Source organism: Delphinapterus leucas, chromosome 16 (genome assembly GCF_059928025.1).
Source record: "Delphinapterus leucas isolate spDelLeu-1000000601 "Yukka" chromosome 16, BTC_Dleu_Yukka2, whole genome shotgun sequence".
NCBI classification, from domain to species: Eukaryota; Metazoa; Chordata; class Mammalia; order Artiodactyla; family Monodontidae; genus Delphinapterus; species Delphinapterus leucas.
Window position 1 is genome coordinate 67511201 of NC_143144.1, and position 21080 is coordinate 67532280.

The following is a 21080-nucleotide window of genomic DNA, read 5'->3' on the forward strand; positions in this document are numbered from 1 at the left end:
TCTTATTGCTATAATCTGCCATAAATATTTTAAAAAAAAAAGAATCATTTCTTATTCCCTTCCATCTCTCTAGCACATGTTCATTCCCCCCATCTCTCTCTCTCTCTCTTTCTTTCACACACACACACGCACACACACACACGTACACGCACATGCACACACACATTCTTCTTTTCCTTTCTATTTCCCATCTGACCATGACTTAGAGTTCCTAGGGCAGTGTTTTTCAAACTGTAGATTATAACAGCTTATTAATAGATCATAAATCAATTTGATGAGAATTTTTTTAAAAAAGGAAGAGATTAAAATAGAAAATACCAGAATATACTACATAGTAAGGGAAAGTATCATGTCCTGAATTTGTTTCAGGTATACATCTCATGTATTTGTATGTGATTACAATATAAAATGTATTTCTTACTGTGGATTACCATTTTTAAAAAGTTCAAAAGCCATCACTCTAAAGTGTTTTATCTAATTTTGTCTTGAACCTAATGTTCTTTAAACATGCATATTGTATAGTTACTGCATAAATATTTGGATAATGTTTTTAAAGCTAGAATTTTGTTTATGCTTGGTATCTTGTTTCTAATCTGCATGGCCAGAGGAAAACCCATAGTATTAACAAGTTTTATAACATTATTTTTTTAAAAAATCTGTCTTCTGCATCATTTTCAATTCAGAGAACATTGTTGAAAGACTAATTTTTTTCCCCTACTGTAGTTCATACTGGTTTGCACTGGTGTTTATGTTGTTCTGAAGTAGTAGAAAGCATGACTGTGTATATGTGGTATTAAAAAATAGGGTTGGTTAATTTTAAAGAGAAGGAGTCCTGGAACTGAGTTGTTCCAGATATCACCTGGAAGCAGGAATATTTATGCTTAGAATTAGTTGTTCAGGGTTAAGAGGAACTAGAATCTACCACTTACTTCCCTTAAAACATCCTTCCTTAGGGGGCAGTAGTGAAGATGCCTGACTCCCTTCTAAGCCATGGTAATTCTGGTACTTTTTCTTCTGGGGCCTGAGTAAAACCTTTTCAACCCCTCAGTGCCACCGAATAGCTGGAATTGGCATTTGAAAAGAAACTACTAGTTACCCCTGCCTGGGTCTGAGTTGTGATTAAGTCTATGAGCTTTAGAGATCAACAGACTAGATTTAAATCCCTGGTCCACCACTTGCTAGCTCTTGGACCTGAAACAAGTTACTTCTCAGTGACTTTATTTCCTCATCAGTAAAATGGAGATAATAATACCTACCTCATAGAATTATGTGGAGCAAATGAGCTAATGCATTTAAATTCCAGCCGCTAGCACATAGCAAGAGCTCAGCACTGACAGTTGTTTCTAAATGCTGTGATGACCCATCTCTAAAGTAAGGAATTTCTAGTTATTGTTGGAAAATCTCTAGCTGTTATGAATATCAAGCTATATCAAGGTTCCTTATCTGCCTCATTATGGGACTAGATCAGGGGATACCAGTAGGACCATAGGATGTTAGAACTAGGAAAATCTAAAGGGTCTTTTGAGATAGCCCTTTTATTTTACAGTTAATCTTGGGAACTTTATGATGTAATTGCTTACTTACTTCTTCGTATTCCTCACTAGACTGCAAACCTCAGGAAGAACTGTGTCTTATTTGCCATTTTTATCTCCACATAGTAGGACCTTGGCACGTAGTAGATGCTCAGACACTTATTGATTGAATGTGCCATGGCTACTCTAAAGTCACACAGTACTTGGTGGACGTGCAGAGACTTGAGTCCTGGTCTCTTTGTCCTCAGTCCAGTACTCTGCACCATTCTGCTTTCTTCTTGACAGGATTACATACAAGGAAATTTTTAAAATACAATTAGAAGTTTTTTAGTCTGATAATCAGCTAAGGCTCCGAGAACATTTTAACTATTTTCAACTAAGTGAAAATTTCTGATAGAAAACAATCATATTTAAATTGATCTGACCACAGCAAGATTTTTTAAAGTTCCTTTACAAAGCCAACAGTTGAGTTAATGTTTCCCCTTGCTGTGTGCCCTGGGTTATAAAGCCTAGTACTGAAATCTGAACAGTATCCGTTAAATGCTTTTTTACAGTATTTTATTTTGTCTCCCGGGGGCTTCATGTTCTAATTGTCCTTAACTTGAGTAAACTGCTATGTAAGCAGATGTTAAGTTCCAAAGTTGCTCTAGACTAATCATGATGAGAAGTATTTTGCAGTGACCAGTCGACACTAATAGAATATGCATTTTTATTCAGATGCAATTTAGTTGTATTGACGGAACTGCTTTCAAAATACATTCTGGTACAAAAGATATCTAAAAATAACTACAATATAAGCTTTATTCTGCTCTATAGTTGATCACATTCTTATGGAATGGCCTTTTTTAAAATTAAACTTTTAAAGTTTGAGATTATTGTAGATTTGCATGCAATTATAAGAATTAATACAGAGAGATCCTGTACCCTTCAGCCACTTTCCCCCAATGGTAACATCTTGTAAAACCATAGTGTAATGTCACAGTCAGGATACTGACATTGTGGTAATCCACTGGTCTTATTCACATTTTCCCAGTTTTGCTTGTAAGTCACTTGTATGGATGTATGTTTGTGTGGTAGTTCTGTGCAATTTTATCACATGTGTATGTTCATGTATCCACTACCATAGTCAAGACATAGAAGAATTCCATCACCACAAGGATAGCCATACCTCCTTTTATAACCATACCTGCCTCCCTCCTTCCCTCCCTCCCTCTCTCCAGAGCATACTCCTTCCCAACCCCTGGCAACCACTAATCTATCCCCCACTTCTATAATTTTGTCACTTGAAGAATATTATATAAATGGAATCATGCTGTATATAATCTTTTGGTATTGGCTTTTTTACTCAGTGTAATTCACTGGAGATTTATTCAGGCTGTTGTGTATCAGTAATTCATTCCATTTTATTATATTTATAATGTTCCATAGGATGGGTATACCACAGTTTGTTTCATCGTTCACCTGTTGAAGGACATCTAGATTATTTCCAGTGTTTGACTGTTACAAATGTCCATAGTAGCTTTATTTGTATACAGATTGTGTGAACATATGTTTTCTTTTTTCTGGATTAAATGACCAGGAGAGCAATTGTTGGGTCATTTCATAGTTGCATATTTCGTTTTATAAAATGCCAAACTATTTACTGGAGTTGCTGTACCATTTTACATTCCCAGTAGCAAGGTATGAGGGATCCAGTTTCTCTGCATCCTCTCCAGCGTCTGAGATTCTCATTATTTTTTGTTTGTTTTAGCCATCCTGGGACCTGTGTAGTAGTATCTCGTGATTTTAATTTGTGTTTCCCTAATGACTAATGATGTTAAACATCTTTTCATATGCTTTTCTACCATGTATTCTTTTCAGTGAAATGGCTGTTCATGTCTTTTGCCCATTTTCTAATTGAATTGTTTGGGTTTTTTTTACTGTTGAGTTTTGAGAGTTTGTTATATATTATACATACTAGTCCTTTGTCAGATGTATGGTTTGCAAATATTTTCTCATGGTCTATGGCTTGTCTTTTCATCCTCTTAACAGGGTCTTTTGCAGATAAACATTTAAAATTTAGGGGAAGTTCAATTTATCAGTTTTCCTTTTATGGACCATGTTTTAACACTGCCTGGGACTTAATCCTGAAGATTTTCTCTTTTTTTTCTGGAAGCTTTATAGTTTCTATTTTGAGTTAATTTGATCTAGTTTGAGTTCATTTTTTATCATGGTAAAATACATATAACATAAAATTTACCATTTTGAAGTGTATGATTCAGTGGCCTTAAGTACATTCACAATGCTGTACAGCCATCACCACTATCTAGATCCAGAACTTTTTCATCATCTCAGACAGAAACCCAGTACCCATTAAGCAGTCATTCCCCCATTTCTGCCCCCCGCACAACCCAGCCCCTGGCAACCATCAGCCTGCTTTCTGTACCATGGATTTGCCTGTTCTGGATATTTCATATAAATGAAATCGTATAATATGTGTGGCCTTTTGTGTCTGGCTTCTTTCACTTAGCTAATGTTTTTGAGGTTCATTCATGTTGTAGATGTATCTGTGCTTCACTTCTTTTGTGGATATATATTCCAATATGTGGCAACACCATATTTATTGTTTATCCGTTCATCAGTTGATGGACACTTGGGTTGTTTCCACCTTTTGGCTCTTGTGAATAGTGCAGCTATGAACATTTCACGTACAAGTTTTTGTTTGAATACCTGTCTTCAGTTCTTTTGGGTTAATATTTAGAAGTGAGTTAATTTTTTAATAAGGTATAAGACTTAGGTTGAGGTTCTGTTTCTCTTTTTTTCTTTACCTATGGATGTACACTTTCTTCACCATTTTTTTTGAGAAGGCTCTCTTGCAAGGGCCATTTTAAAGAATATTGTAAAGCTTTTGGAGAATCACTAGAATTTCTGTATGTATACAGTAATTTTGAAGAAAAGCAAAAGAATTTGAAATGGAGCATTGTAAAGATAGCTTGGTGGGTTTTACTGGGGTTTTCTTTACATTATATTTGTGAAAGTTTAAGCTTGGATGTTTCTATTACAGACAAAGCAATTGTATTTTCTATGTATTGAGGTGATGAGGGAAAGAGAAAACAAGTGAGCCACGAATAGTTTTATCCCATGGATGACAGGAAGCCATTTAAGGTTATAAGAAAGACAGACATAATCAGATCAAATTAAAAGATGGAATTTAAGAACGACAACTCTTGGTAGGATGGAATAAGGGCTCTGGTCAGGCAGGACTGACACAAATGTGTAGAAAGGTTTTCACACCCGGTTTAAGTGAACTCACGTGCATTTTCTGTGGCATTTCTGACTTAGAAGCTTGAAAAACAACTTGAGAAAAATCAGCCTCAGACTAATAAAGCTGGCACTATTTTACATATACTGCTTATGACTTGTTAGTTTTTGTTGAATTTTTTAAGCTCAAGGACCTAAAATCTTACTCCTGAAACTAGCTTGAGGAGAAAACTTCTATTTAAAGAAGTCTACTTAGCTGCTATCTTTAGGGGCCTATTAATATTGTTATTTTCCTTAGACTACTTTATTCCCCTGCTCCCAGAAAAGAATATTTTAACAGTAGTGGGTGAAATAGGCTTGATTTCCTAGTCTTAGTAAAACCACTGAACTTTATTACAAAATACTATGAAAAAACTTCTGGGTCAACTTTTTAGTGAAGGAGAATAGAGTGTATGCATTAATAAGTAGTGATTACTAGAGTAATCATTAAGTGTAAAGTTTTCACTTTGACAACCCAATTTTTCACTTGATATTGTACAAAATTCTGAGAAATGGTAGGAAATTACTACTTGGCTTGCATTATCAGTCTGTTAGTAAGTTTGCATTGCCTTCTAAGCAAGTGTGAAATTCACCTGTTTCTTTAAAACTCATGTAATTTTTATTATAACAATAATGTATTTAAATGCTTTAAGTTACCTGTAGGACTGATTTTTAACCAAATCTTTAAGCAATTGCTTCTGTAAGATGTGCTGTTTATCCCGTTGCTAACTTTATTCCCTGGCACATTGCTGTTTCCCTGGGCCTGTACCTTCCTTAGTGTAAGAAAATGTTATGTTCTCTAGGAAGCTTCCCCTTATGATGGGTAGAGTCCTTTTCACTGGGTTATAGAAACCTCTGAACTACTCTAGGAGCTCCCAGAAGGATTTGATTCAACATTCCAGCCATACCTTTAGTACAAAGCCTGGCACATAGTAGATGCTCAATAAATATTTTGGAAGGAAGGAAGGAGGACCTCTGACATATATTTATATACAGCACGTTAGTTAACTGTGGCCCATTTATCATTATTTCAGACTAATTTAGGAGTTCTCTCTAAGCGTAGAAACCACTTATTTTTATATTGTATAAGCAAATTTATTAGGTTGAGTAAAAAGTCTTTTACCTTTTGGTATGCTAATCTTCCAGAATGGTATTTGGTGATATGTGTCTTATGGGTAACTATATAATTGAGATATAATTGACATAACATTGTATATGTTTAAGGTATACAATGTGATGATTTGATACATGTATAGTGAAATACCATAATAAGGTTAGTTAACACAGCCTTACATCACATACTTATTTTGTTGTTGTTATGGTGAGAACATTAAAGTTCTACTTTCATAACAGCTTTCAAATATATAATACAGTATTGTTACTATAGTCATCCTGCTGTACCTTAGGTCCCTGGAACTTATAACTGAAAGTTTGTACCCTTTGACCTACAGCTCCCCATTACCCCCACCCCTCAGCCCTTGGCAACCACCGTTCTACTCTGTTTCTATAAGCCTGATGTTTTTAAATTCTACATATAAGTGATATCATATGGTATTTCTCTTTGTTTTATATGACTTACTTGACTTAGCATAATGCCATCAAGGTCCATCCATGTTGTTGCAAGTGGCAGAATTGCCTTCTTTTTTATGGCTGAGTAATATTTCATTGTGTGTGTGTATCACATTTTCTTTACCCATCTGTCTGTGGATGGACACTTAGGTTGTTTCCATGTCTTGGTTGTTGTAAATAATGCTTAAAGCTTCCCTTATTTTCTTTTCTGAATTCTGTTATTTCAGATAATCTTGTGGATCCTAAGTTTTTTCCAGGCTTGAAATAACACTTTGGTCTATAGTATTTGGTATGTAAAATTGCAAATAATCAGTTGTTGCTTATGATTGGCTTAAAAATCTGTGTAAAGCTCTTAGTGTTGAGTATCTAGGTATAGAAGAGCACCAAAATGGCAAGCTAGTGTTCTTATTCTTTATTTCTATATCCTTCTTATAAATTCTCAATTCTTATTCCAAGTACATAAAACTTTGAAACTTCTTGTATTAAAAAGCCATGCTAAATAATGAGCTTTTTTAAAAAAATTTATTGAAGTATAGTTGATTTACAATGTTGTGTTAATTTCTATTGTACAGCAAAGTGATTCAGTTATACATATATATACATTCTTTCTCATATTCTTTTCCATTATGGTTTATCACAGGACATTGAATACAGTTCCCTGTGCTATACAGTAGGACCTTGTTGTTTATCCATTTTATATATAATAGTTTGCATCTGCTAATCCCAAACTCCTAATCCATCCCTCCCCCACCCCTCTCCCCCTTGGCAACCACAAGTCTGCTCAATAATGAGCTTTTGAAGTTTTAAAAAGGTCTGAGTGTTTTGAGTCATTTCTAATCCTATTTCCCCTTTTTGGTGTCATTTCCTCAATTTTGACAGATTCTATAAACTCTGAATTGTTTAATATTTAGGACAGAATGTCGACTAAAAGTCTCAAAATTTTGTAGCCCTCTTATGTTTTATATGTTTCATTGTAAGTGGACTAGGAGACAGAAATTGTGACTTTGAATATTGCCTGTGACACAAGCCGTGTGATTTTTGGCAGGATGTTTAACCCCCTGAACCTCCAGATTATTAACCTCTATCTCATTGTGTAGTTGCAAAGGTAAAATAAGATAGAAAGGTGTAAGAGCATGGTATAAACCATATAAAGTGTTACACGTATATAATACGTTCTTTTATTATTAAAATGGGTGGTTAGATATATTTTCCTCTTTACCTTACTCATCTAAAAATGCATTCATCAAGAGTTCTTTAAACTCTAAGCTTTTACTTATCAATGTTTCTATTATCGGTTTCTTAAACCAGTGCTGAGACAACAAAATGAATCTACTACAACAGTTCCTTGCTTTTTGCTGTGTTTTAATAAAATTAGTTTATAAGCATCAGCAAATTCAGTTAGACATAAGCTTATTATCTAACTCTGTTCCTCCATTAGGCTTAACAGAGCTTTTTGCGGTTGAGGAATAGGTTAAAATCCAACTGAAGGCAATATTTGTGGAATTTCTTTTTTAAAAGTGACTTATTCATAGCCAGTGACCTAGTGTGGTAAACTAAACAGAATTGATTTCTTTATTAATTGATGTCCCATTTATTGAGTACCCACTTAGTCTGTACTTGGCCAGAGCAGCATGACATTTACTAATATGTGTGAGTTTGTTTGTTTGCTTTTTAAAAAACTTTCATTCTCCTTGAAATTTTTATCTGCTAGCAGTAAACTATTTTAAGGAGTTCAAATGACCTATTATAAAAAGCTTCTAAGAAAACTACGTTCCAAAGATTGATTAGACCTTTAGACTGCTGATAACCCAGCTGGATACGAAAAAAAGCCTCTTACAGTTGGTGCTCTGTGCACCACAGTTTTGGTTAATAGCAAGATGATGATAAATACCATAGGCTAGGGTTTCCTTGGTGGTGCAGTGGTTAAGAATCCACTTGCCAATGCAGGAGACACGGGTTCGAGCCCTGGTCCAGGAAGATCCCACATGCCGCTGAGCAACTAAGCCCGTGCACCACAACTACTGAGCCTGTGCTCTAGAGCCTTTGAGCCACAGCTACTGAAACCCCTGCGCCTAAAGCCCGTGCACCACAACGAAGAGTAGCCCCCGCTTGCCACAGCTAGAGAAAGCCCGCGCACAGCAACGAAGACCCAAGGCAGCCATAAATACATACATACATACATACATACATAAAATACCATAGGCTAGTGCCAGTCTAATAACAGTGTAGCAAAACCTAATTTTTGGAAGAATATAATATGTCCAGGATCATTCCTTAATAGTGGATGTTATACAAAAAGAAGAAAAAATGGCCATTTATCCTGTGGAGAACACATATAATGATCAGATATTCATCCTTTAGTTGAGTGTTTTCTCCCAATTTTTAAATTAATGAATTAAGATGTGGAAGGCTCAGTTATAGAAAAGTTCATTTTTCACATTTCCTTCACTGATTAGTTGCTTTCTAGTCATAAAATCAGAATTTCATTAAAGCCATATGATATAAAGTGTTTTTAACCATATTTCATGAATTTTTGGGGTAGTACACTAAAATAATTTAGGTAGCTTTTAGAATGTTCTCATGAGATTGTTGTTGGCAAGTAAAAGAAAACAGTTTCAACATTGTTTTGCAAAAATTATTTAACAGAATAAGTTTACATTTCCAGGACCAGAATTAATGCAAGAATGTTTAATGTCTTGCAATGAGTTTGCTTGGGCTGAGTCAAGGCAGCTTTAGAAATGAATTCTATCAGAGAAGACTATTATTAGAGACAAATATAGTAACCTCACCGGTTGTTATTGTGTTTAAAAGATGAGATCAGGTATCTCTGGTCTTTATCAGGGATTTAGATCCCTAAGAAAAAAGGTGGCCCTTGCCTTTTCCCTTCTGGATCTACCTAGAAACTGTTCTGCTGAGAAGGAATCCAAGGCTGTGAAGAATCTTCAGAGTTTCAGGTCCACAGATATTTCTCTCCCCTTAGTTTTCTACGTAAATAGAAAAAGAATACTTGGAATTTTTCACATTTAATTTCCCTTATTATGAAGTGATTCTTCTTACTAGGCAAATAATCAGTTGAATAAATACCATTTTGTAGTGAGAATGTTTTTTTCTGTTACCCAGTCATTTATATGGAACAGGTTGCATTTGTTACCACCTGTAGAGAAAATTGTGTTAAGCAAAGCCCTCTTTACAATTTCTTATTTAAAATTTGTTTCCTTTTTTTCTTCCTTGTTGCACATTTTTTGCACTTTCTACATTCAGTTCAAAAGAACAACTATGTAAAGGGATACACTAATCAGTGGTGTCCTGTTCTCTTGATTTAGGCTTTTGCCAAATCGCATCTAAAAGTTAGAGGAAGCATTCCTTCAGTGTGCAGTGACTGTTACTCTCTGCTAGGTCAGTGATACTCTAAGTGTGGTCCAGGATCCGGTGCCAGTCTGCAGACTGCAGTCCGTGACAAGTACAGAATATAATATTAAGCATTTAGAAACTTCATGCAGTTTGACATTGCCGTGACACCTAAATGCATTATTTTGTATTTTACAAAAATACTGGTTTACGGCAAATTGGAGAAAGTCCTTCACCACAGACAATCTGAGAAGCACCGGGTTAGATGACTTCATCAACTTCTAGCACAAGCCATCACAGCCTGGGGCTGGGGATGCATGTTAAATAACTGTCCTGTTGATCTAGCTACAGTTGGTTGATTAGGTGCTCAGCTGTAGCAAAGCCCAAATGAATTTGTTTCCCTGGCATAAAGTCAAGGGTTATCCTAAGTGTCAGTAATAATTAAATGAATCAGCTGTTCCTGTGCTTTCTGAACGGCTTTTTATTTTTTCTTACTTGCATTTGAAGAACTATCTGCTAAAGTTATATAGTCTGGCAACCTTAATAATTCCTACATTTTCCCTGGAACTTGAAAAGCTTACAACTGTGTTTCTCTCACGTGTTAATAAACTAAAACTACATTCACTATAAAATAATGATCATTAAATATGGCCAGAGTTTGGTCTAACGTAAAAGCATGAGTAAGAGAGGAAAGAGAATCTCCACTAACAGTAATCACCAGTTGTGAAAATTTGCTGTCTTAGGTGTGGCATTTTACTATTGGACATTTTGATCACTGCTTCTTTAAAAAATTCATATAGCAGTTGATGACATTATTATAATTGAACCAGAAGTTGCCACTAGCTCTGAAAATATCAATTTCCAATTTAGCATTGTAATCTAAGATATTTTTACCTTAATAAAAAATTGTTCTAATATTTTTTGAAAAGCTACTTTTTAAAGAAAGTCGCCACTGTTACTCTGAGGGCAAAAAAAAAAAAAAAGTGCTGCATGACCTGTGTAAAATTTGAATTTAATAATGAATTTATTATGAATGTCCTACTTTGTGTTTATTAATGCAGATAGCAAGGAGAATTGGCAGACTTGAAGCATGAGTTCAGATGCTAGCCAAGGCGTGGTCACTACTTCTCCTCCTCCCAGCGTGCCTCACAAAGAGAGGTATTTTGACCGCATCAATGAAAATGACCCAGAATACATAAGGGAGAGGAACATGTCTCCTGATCTACGGCAAGACTTCAATATGATGGAGCAGAGGAAACGAGTTACTCAGATCTTGCAAAGTCCGGTGAGTCAAAATAATTTGAAGGCTATAATTTTTCTTCCTCTTTGGAAACCTTGATACAGTGATGCTCTCAGGTTAGAAGAGGGGTGGAGGAAGAGTGACTAGTTGTCCCCAGTCTTTCAGAGGCAAAATAAGCACCTAATTTATAAATTTAATTTGCAAGGCTTTAATAATAAACTGGTATCGTCTTGGTAGGATAAATTTTCTTGAGTGATTTCTGAGTGTAATGTTTCATTAAAGGAGGACAAAAGATGCTACTGAACTCAGGGATCCCCACTGCAGACTGAATATCTGTGAAGAAAATAAAGGTATGAGTGAAGTGTTAGGAACCAAGAAATAGATACACCCCATGAACATACTTTCTTCTTCCTTTGGGTATCTTGACACTCAGAGCAGCACAGGAAGACTTAAGGTTCATGAGGATGTCTGTGATTTGGCAGCCTAATGTTACATACACCTAATGTAGGCACACATACATGCATACGCACCAAACTAACTAGATTAAACATGGATTCTAACCTTAACTCAAGCTGAAAATTCTGTCTGCACAGTAATATCCAGACTTTGTAAATCATATTCAAGTGATTTGTTAAGTTTCTTACAAACCTTTAGTGGAATTGTAAAGATCACATATAAGTTTTAGAAAATGAGTGAACAGCTTGATTTAACATGCAAAATGAATTCATAGCTTTATGTATAATGAAGATCATGGGCCCCTTAAGACAGAGTTCAGCATACATAGACACACGATGCCCAGGTTGGGGTTCTATTAGATTTCCAACTTAGGTACTAAAATAAACACCAAGACATAGAACTGCCTGAGGTGGCCCTGGTGCATCATTTTTGTTGCGCCCTTGTGGATTTAATCACAGAGGCTGAGTCCAAAGCCAAAGGGGAATTCCACTCCTGAGTAATTCTTATATAACAGTGGCCTAGATAAAAGCAAGTACAAGTTATAAAAGCAAGGCAAGCTTTGAGGAATTTAAGTATAGCTTAAATGTAAAGCTGTCCTTTAAATAAACCCTTAAAGAAACCTTTTCCCAATGAAAAGGAGACTAACCAGAAAAGTCATCATGAGGGACTAAATGTTCAGTGCCTTCTTTTATGCAGACTAGTTTCTATGTTTATAAATACTTGAAGAGCATGCTAATTATATAGATATATTTCCTTCTATAAAGAAACTCCACTTTGAAGAACAAACTCATTAGCCAAAGGATTATGGTAATATATAGAATAAAGTAACTGAAAGAATGAGATGAAGTTCAGATTTTGTTCAAGATTATTAAATATTGAGATTTCTTTGGGAAGTGCTCCAAAGAGGATCATTCAATTCTAACTAAAGTTTAAAAGGAAAAAGTACCAAACTACATTTCTATGCCAGGGTTTTTTTAAAATAATTTCTCCACTAAACTAATGACAGTATAACAGTGAGGAGATTACCTAATGTTTTTACTTGTGTATTGCTACTTGCAGATTGGCTTAAAAGTATCAATTTTACTTATGCCCAGGGGAATTTAATGAAAGAATGGGAAAGGGCAGGTATATAGATTGTCATTTCCATGTTCATATAGCAAGAGTGATAATTTTTAGCCCAGAGAGAAACAAAGAAAATTTAAAAGAATTGTGGATTGATCATTTTTCCCCTAGATCTTTGCTAGTGAATTTAAAATCTTGTTTGTGAAAGACTTGGAAAAGTGTATACATTTTGTCTTTCTGCCATGTTTTAGGACAATGGCTTTCAAATTTCTTTTAATACAACAAACTTTTCACCACAGGAAATGATACATGGTGGCCTGTATTGCTAAATAACAAAACCTAGCAGCTTAAAACAACAAGCTTTTATTAGCTTGTCATTTCTGTGGGTCAGGAATTCAGGAGCAGCTTAGCTGAGTGGATCTGGCTTAAGGTCTCTCATAAAGTTGCAGTCAAGACATCAGTCAAGGATGCTGCATCTGAAGGCTTGACTGGGGTGGAAGTTTCTGATCTTAAGATGGGTCACTCACATGACTGTCAGCAAAAGGCTACAGTTCCTTGCCACATGGACCTTAACCTGAGGCTGTTTGAGTGTTCTCCCCCAGAGGAAGTATCTGAGAGCAAAGAGGAGCCTGCAGTGCCTTTTATGACCTAATCTCAGAAATCAAACACCATCACTTCCACCATATTTATTAGTTAGAAGTGAGTCACTAAGTTCAGCCCATACTCAAGGGGAGAGGAATTAAGCTCCACCTTTTGAGGGGAGGATTGTCCACTCTCTGATGACAATTTATTTTAAAAGTATCACAGTCTGCCACAGTTTATTTACCTTCCTTCCACATGCAAAATACACTCACCATCTCCTCCTTCCACATGCAAAATACACTCACCATCTCCTAACACCCCTGCAAAAGTTTCATCCTATTACAACATTAGCCTGAATCCAGAATATCATCATCTAAATATGGTCCAGGTATAGATGATACTCCTCAAGTGTAATTTCTTAAGTACAGTTCCTCTCAATCTATAGACCGGAGAGCTAAAGAGACAAGTTATCTGCCCCCCACACACCCAGTGGTGGGACAGGCAAAGATAACTGCTATAGACATTCCTGTTCAAAAAGGGAGAAAATTGGGGGTACAAAGAAGTCACTGGTCCATAGCAATTCTGAAATTCACCTGGGCAAATGTTTGGCAGTTCCCTTGATGAAGGTTCAGTCCTTCTACTTAGTAGGAATGAGTCTCCCTAGTTCTTGGCTCTGCCCTCTGAGCTTTTGGTTCCACTTGTAGAGGTCTTAAGAGTTCAAAGACCTCTTTCCTTTTTGTACTCTCTTTGTTTCTTTAAGTCCAAGCTTGTAATGTTTCTGTGAATATAATTTTCTTAAAACCTTTGTGTGTCTCCTGTGAATTTTGGGGTTCACTCTGTTGGACAAAACCCATAAACAATAAAGATCAAAATCAAAGGTATTACTAATTCATGTTTGTAAGAAACAAATTTGTAATCCTTCTGTTTTAATTGCTGAGTTCATTTGGGAAGAAAGGAAATCAGGAGAAAAACTAATAAAAGCAAAGTATAATGCTTTTTTTTAAAGCACTTACTATGTACCAGGCACCTATTATGTACCAAATCCTATTTAATCCTCAAAACAACTCAATCAAAGAAGTATTACTATCCCAAGTTTACAGTGGAATAAACTGAAACTTAGAGGCGTTAAATAACTTGCAGAAGTTTTTACAAGCTTAGTTAAATGGTGGGGTCTGGATGTAAACTCCAAAGCTCACACCCTTACACACTAGGCTGTACCACTTAAAGCATTCAATAACTATGAAAAAATTCCACTCATATATTATTGTTTCATTCTTCTTGAAATTCTCTTGCTCAAGTGAATTCAACCCAACTCAAGAAGAGTTTCGAATCATAAGACATTTTGGTGTCTGTAAATTTGGATAACAAACTTGACACCTTCTTGCCTTGAGCTGAGAAAATAAGAGCAATTTGTCTCATCCTAACTCCAAGTTATTACTTCTTTCTAGGAATTTCACATACTTTTGTCATTTTTTTTTTTAATTTAAGAAAGTTATTTGTCTTAGAAATTAAGAGCTGGTGAGTAAACTTGTTTAGCTAGAGATTTTGTCAATGCACTCGGGAGAATCCATAAGTTTTCTATGACCAATATATTCCTCATATATATGTCTCTGATGACATATATATGATTGCCCTTGTCTCGGAATGAAGTGCCCAGGGCAAACTGTTAGAATTAAATGATGGACCTCATCAAAGTTAAAGAATCATGTAAGTTGAAAACTAATAGCGCATTGTGCATAGTAGATATTTAGTAAATTCTGAATACATGGATGGATGGATATATGAATAGCTGAGTGGGCTTTGAGTCATTAAACACTTTAATGTTGTCCAACAAGCTCCTACTGAACTTGACTGCTTAAATGACAATCAGTTGGTGGGTTTCAGAAAAAGAATGAACGTTCTTAAGCCATATCACTATAAGAAGCAATTTAGACTTGTTAACAGAAGTGTGCAATGTTACTCTGAAAGATAGGACAACAGGAGTGTAGGTGGTGATTGGTCAGGCACATGACACACTAACATTTCTTAATAAAAGGGCAGTGTGTAATGCTTCAAACGTATTTTAAAGATAGGAGAAACTTCAAAGCCATATACATGTTAGAATCTCGCTGTAATCAAGGCCTAAAATGTTAACAGATCACCTCAGTTAGAATAGTTGGTCAAAATTACCATGATTTATCCGGTCACTTCAGAAGTTTCAGATACAAGTATTCTTCATTAACTTTGTTTGCATTTTTATTTTATACCAGCTTTAAGAAAAGATATTATTCTAACTTTTAGCTTTATATTAATTAAGACACATAGATACAGGAGAAAGATCATCCAGAAGAATATTTGGTTGATTTGTGTTTTCTCCTTTCAACAGGACCAGTGGTAATCTATTTCCAAATGCATACATTTCTTAATGGAAAAATTCTAAGTAAGTTTGTTATGCTCCTAATCCCACTTTAGGAGAGATCTAATAGCATAATTGCAGGGTGCCTTGGGAGCAGCAAGTCTGTAATCTGTTTTTCTTTTTGCTCCAGTTTTTCTTTCTAGTAATTATTATGAGGTAGAACATCCAGATGTGGATATTTAAAATCCAGTTCTGATACTTACCAGTATTCTGTTAACTGATTTTCATTAAGTTAGACATTACTTATAGGTCAGTCTATGTAATTTTTTTTAGCCTTAACCAAAATAATCATATCAAGTCAGTTTCTTTTATCAAATTGGTTCTCTTTGCTGTGATTTAAAAATAAAAAATCTTTCATCTATTGCCACTTTCTCCTGAAAGTTCTGATCTTAGATGCAGAAGCCTTAAGAGCTGATGTTTCAAATTACTCCTACTTTTGGTGTATAGTATACGTGAATATGTATATACTTAAAGTATATACTTTAAGAGTATACTTAAAGTATACTCTGACCTTACATGAATCTCAAATCTCTGAATCTTTTGTGTTTTTACAAGTTTATTTTTATCCATACCTTTATGAATTCAAAGTTTACAGGATCACTCCTTCAACATTGACAGGAGAAGTATCAAATGAAACGGGGGAGATTCAGAGAAGGCTTTAAAAGCAGGCACCCTCTCTCTAAGCTAAACATTTTGTTTTTCACCTAGTGATTTTTTTTTTTTTTAACCACACTTTTTTGGACATGTGTTTGATGAGAGAGCTGTCCAAACTATAATGTTCTGAGGACAAACCAAGTTTTCAAGTAGGATTTTGTTTGAGTTGAAGAATTAAATGACTTTTCAAAAATGTATAAACTTCTGTGAAGATTCATTTCTTACTTTAAAAAACTGAATTTCTCCCATTAGATGATGGACAAGCCTTATTACACAGGAGGAATTTCTCATTCAAGTGACAGACTGATAAGACTGTATTCTAGAACTTCAGATTCCAGTGCTAATAACCTATGAAATGGATCTTTGCTATCATTAACTCAAGAGGAGATCAGGTTCTTCGCATTCTTTCCTTCTATCTAGGAAAATATAGAAAAGAAGCTCTAACTTACGATTATAATAATTGAGCACTGAATAATTGTGTCCAGGAGACTCTAGAAGTGTGAAAGACACAGTCCCAGCCATCAGATATTACTGTATAGTAGAGTATGAAAAATAAATCACAATCATGGTAGCTACCCTAAATGTAGTATAGGCAAATGTTAAAATAATTCAAAGTGGGGTGAGAAGAGAAGAAATATGGAGATCCCTCCTAACTGTGGTGATTAAAGGAGAGACTTCAAGGAGAAGGTGACATTTTAAGATGAGTGTTGAGTAAAGGGTAAGAATTCATCTGCTAGAGGAACAGTAGAAGCCAGCATTTCCATTTGACGAAATACAGTGAGCAAGGATAGAAAAGTACAAGTTGTGATCAGAGAATGCTCAGCAAACCTCATAGGCTACCAGAGCATGAGGTAGTAATGGGAGATAGAGCCAAAAATTGACCTAACAGATTGTAGAGATCCTGGAGTACCAGACTATTGTGACCTAAGTTAGAGGTCAGCCCATTTTCTCATCATTACCAGTTTTAATCTGTTTATATAAATGTTTTATACATGCATGTATGCATATAGTGTTTGTTTTGGATCTTGGCTCAGCACCACTTAATAGCTATGTGACATTAGGAAACTCACTTAACTTGAGCTTCACTTTTCCTTGTTGGTAAAAATGGACCTCACATGGTGGTTGTGACAGTTTAATGAAATAACATAAAAGCATGTAGTGCAGTGCCTAGCACATAGTAGACAACTGTTTCTGTGGAAATATATACATAGGGTTAAATACAATATCGCTAACTTAAAGCATTTTTATGCTTTTGTGACAACACTTTGAAGATTATAATCATAATTCATTGGACTGTATTTTGGTTTTTGAAGGCCTTAAGGAATCTATCACCCCGATGGCACTCTGCCTTATTCATGTTCATGTATTCATGTATTCAGGGACTGCCTTCTCTTCTCTGTTCTTCTCTATCTGAGAAGGAAGACGGTTTATGCTGTAAAACCACATATGTGTATGTGTTGTTTGATATTTTAACCTGACTCTTCTCTAGTAGAGACCCTAGGGAATTGTTGGTTTAATCTGACTTCAGAAGCCCCAACATGTGATCTTGCTGCCCTGCTTATAACTGAGTTTCTCATTCTGCTTTGGTGGGAGAATTCCTAGCTATAAGAGGGCAAGTTTTGGTACTCCAAGATCTGCTGAATAATTTTTTTCGCTTTATCTATCATTATAACCTAATGCTCTAATCTAGCCTAAGAGGTTTACTCATATTTCTGATCACAGCACACCTGCTGCCTTATTAGTTGTACAGGCATACCTAAGGGATATTTCAGGTTCAGTTGCAGACTACTGTAATAAGACAAACGTTGCAATAAAGTGAGTCACACGAATTTTTTGGTTTCCCAGTGCATGTTAAAGTTATATTTACACTATACTGTAGTCTATTAAGTGTGCAGTAGCATTGTGTCTAGAAAAACAATGTACATACCTTAATTTTAAAATAATGCTGTTGGAAAAATGGCACTGATAGACTTGCTCGGCAGAGTTGCCACAAACCTTCAATTTGTAAAAAACACCATATCTGCAAAGTGCAGTAAAACAAGGTATGCCTGTGTTTGGTTTCAGTGATACAACCCATCTCTGATAAAATTAGGCAAATATCTGTGCCCAACTGAGAGTTCGAGATTTGAATCTTTATTCCATTTACTTGTTAGCTGTGTAACCGTGAGCAAGTCATTGCCTATTTCAGGACTTGGTTGTGAGATTCAAATGAGTCAACTGTAAAGGATTATTTTATCAACATTGAATTTTAGTAGGAATATGATTAACTATCCACCATAAAGACAAACAAAATTTTTATTATTTTAACGAAAGCTTAAGTTTACTGATAAATTTTAAAAACCAGCTGAAACAACTTTATATCATTAGTAAATTTTATACTGACTGTTTTATGGCTTAGGTAATTATCTGAACAATATTTCAGAAATATTTGGAACATAATAACTGAGTTATAAATGTTCATGACAAAAAATATTAAATCTTTTGGAATAGAAGAATTCATATCTGTTGAAGCACTGTCAACTATATAAAAAGGCTGGGGACATTTCATTTACTTTGAAAATTATTTTCTTCTTCTATACTGCATAGAAGCAATTCACTAGTGTTAAGGGGGAAATTCATTATTTTTTCTTAATTAATTACAGAAGGGCTTTCCTTCACATTCCTCTGTGACACCATGGATCATCTCAAAGCTTTAGGATGATACTCATCATACTATGGGATAAATGGAAGTAAAAAAAGCATTTTCACTGATAAAAAAAGCATTTGACCTGAGTCCTTGCCTCTGACATTTACCAGCTCTGTGACCTCTGTGAACGAATTTTTCAACCTTTCTTATTTAGCTTTGTCAATTCACCCAGAAAAAATTTCTCATCAGGGTCATAAATAGTTGTGATTCTCTTGAGCAACTAGTTGGGGTTTTTTTTTATTTCTTAAAACCCTCGTAAACCAGCATATTGAGCGATTGTGTTGATTCATGTTGGCTGCTGGAGACTTTAGATAAAAGTTGGCCCATCTCTAGCAAATGATACAATTTTATAGTATGCTCTTTGTATCTTAACCTCATTCCTGGCTCTATCTTACCTTCATATGCCTATTTTCTCATTAGCTTGATTTTTCTTACCTATATTTAATTTATTTTTGTGTCGTGTTAATCTATGGAATCTGCCTTAAATTCTTCCTGGAATAACATAAGGTGCATTCAATAAAATAAATTATGCCTACTTCTCAGAGCTATTGTGATACATACAGTAGGTGTAAATTTTTTTTTTTACACTAAATCACAGAATATTGGTTATAGCTGCTTTGAACTGTGGAAAGTTTAGAGTTTGATTTTGAAGGGAAGATAAAGTTTCAGAAGAGCATTTTGGCCCATTGTCAGGTATCTAGAAGTTTTCTGTAGTTTATGTAAAGATAAATGAGTATATCTGGAAGATTCTTTTCCTTTCAGCCTTAAATATGGTAAAACACTCATGTTACTCATCAGTATGAATGCGTCCATCCATCTTATATGCAGCTCACAACCATTTTGTGTTCACAAGGTCTTAGAAATGTACTAATGGAGTTTTCTGATAGATATAACGTGTCTTTGTAGAGAATATTTTATACGATAGTTTCTCCGGTTTAAATCATGTATTTAAATGAACTAGATAAAAGTCAACGGAATTAGATGTTTAGAATTTTTTTTATAATTATGCTAAGGATTTATATTTAATAAGCCTTGAATTTGTGAAAGAAAAACCATGTTTAACTGGTATAAACTTCTCTATGAACTCAGAATTCAAATAAAGTCACAGCTAGTATTTTTAAAATTAATCATTCAAACATCCATTTGCTGTATGAGCAGAAAGTTTTCTAAAAGCAACACAAGCATGAGTCAGTACTGGTTGTAATATGTACTACCACCTCATAGCCTCACAACCACATTTCCACTTTCACCATGGGCTTCTCTGCCATTATTTAAATTTTTTTTAAAAGTTCTCCCTTCTGAAAACCTCAGAGGTGTTCAGCCATCCTCTAAGCAAAGCTACATCTAAGCAACTGCTCCAGGAGATCTTATTCCCAGCCTTCTGAGGAGGGCTATTCTCAGCGACTTGAAGGAGAGTCACTCTTCTAAGGAGGATTTCCCAATTATCTCCATGGTGTTTATATCTACCCCTCTTGGAGGTAATGTTTCCAAAGCAGTTTTCTGCCTTCTCCCTCTTAGGTGAGGTGGGAACAAACTGAATTTAATTTCCAGCAGTGCATTCTGCTATACATGTAACCAATCTCAAACAGAAGAGCGAGGTCTAGATGGTTTATATTGCAAGAGCCTTCATGTTTAAGATGAATGAATATAAACATGAGCAAGAGAATAAATGACGAATTTAATAAAATAAGTGTTGGTTGAGTGTGATAGAAATACAAAACCAGCTATTTCAACTAATGTGAAGGATTGGGAGATGTTTCAAATGATGAATCATATTAGCAACTCAAGGGTTACTGGAATAGAAAATTTTCTCTTAATGTTCAGTATTTTTATTTATATAAATACTGCTTCTGCCACACATATCCCCACCCCACCCCGCAAAAAAAAAAAAGAAAAAGAAAAGAAAGAAAAGCAGCACTCCAGAACAGGAACATACAGTACCCGAAGTTGGGGGGAAAAGTTCTTTCTTTAGCACAGTGTTGCATAAGGGGAGTAATCAACTCTCAGCTTTTATAAGTTTGCTTGCAGAGTTTATAGAGCTACGGAATTGCCATGGAAATCGTAAAATGGAAGCCATGATTTACTATGTCTTAGTGAAAACTTTTGCTGGGAGTTGCTATAGTCAGAGTCATGCCTCATTCAGATAAGAACTCTATCCTAACCTAGATAATGAGCTGCTAGGCAAGGAATGGGTCTCTTTTTACATCAGTCTGTACTTGGTGCTCTAGTTGCATATTATTAACAAAGTTGCTTTTACCTATACCTGTCTATTATAGA

The 21080-nt window shown here is 35.2% G+C and overlaps 1 protein-coding gene across 5 annotated transcripts in view; it reads left to right on the forward strand.

The window, feature by feature from the left end:
* ADD3 (adducin 3) overlaps window positions 1–21080 on the forward strand; it is a 122465-nt gene that overhangs the window by 84314 nt on the left and 17071 nt on the right. For all 5 annotated transcript variants that reach the window (XM_022568808.3, XM_089898154.1, XM_022568804.3 and 2 more), the window contains one exon: window positions 10790–11013. In XM_022568808.3, coding sequence (XP_022424516.1) covers window positions 10819–11013 — 195 coding nt within the window. In that variant the 5' untranslated portion in view covers window positions 10790–10818. The remainder of the gene's footprint in view (window positions 1–10789; window positions 11014–21080) is intronic.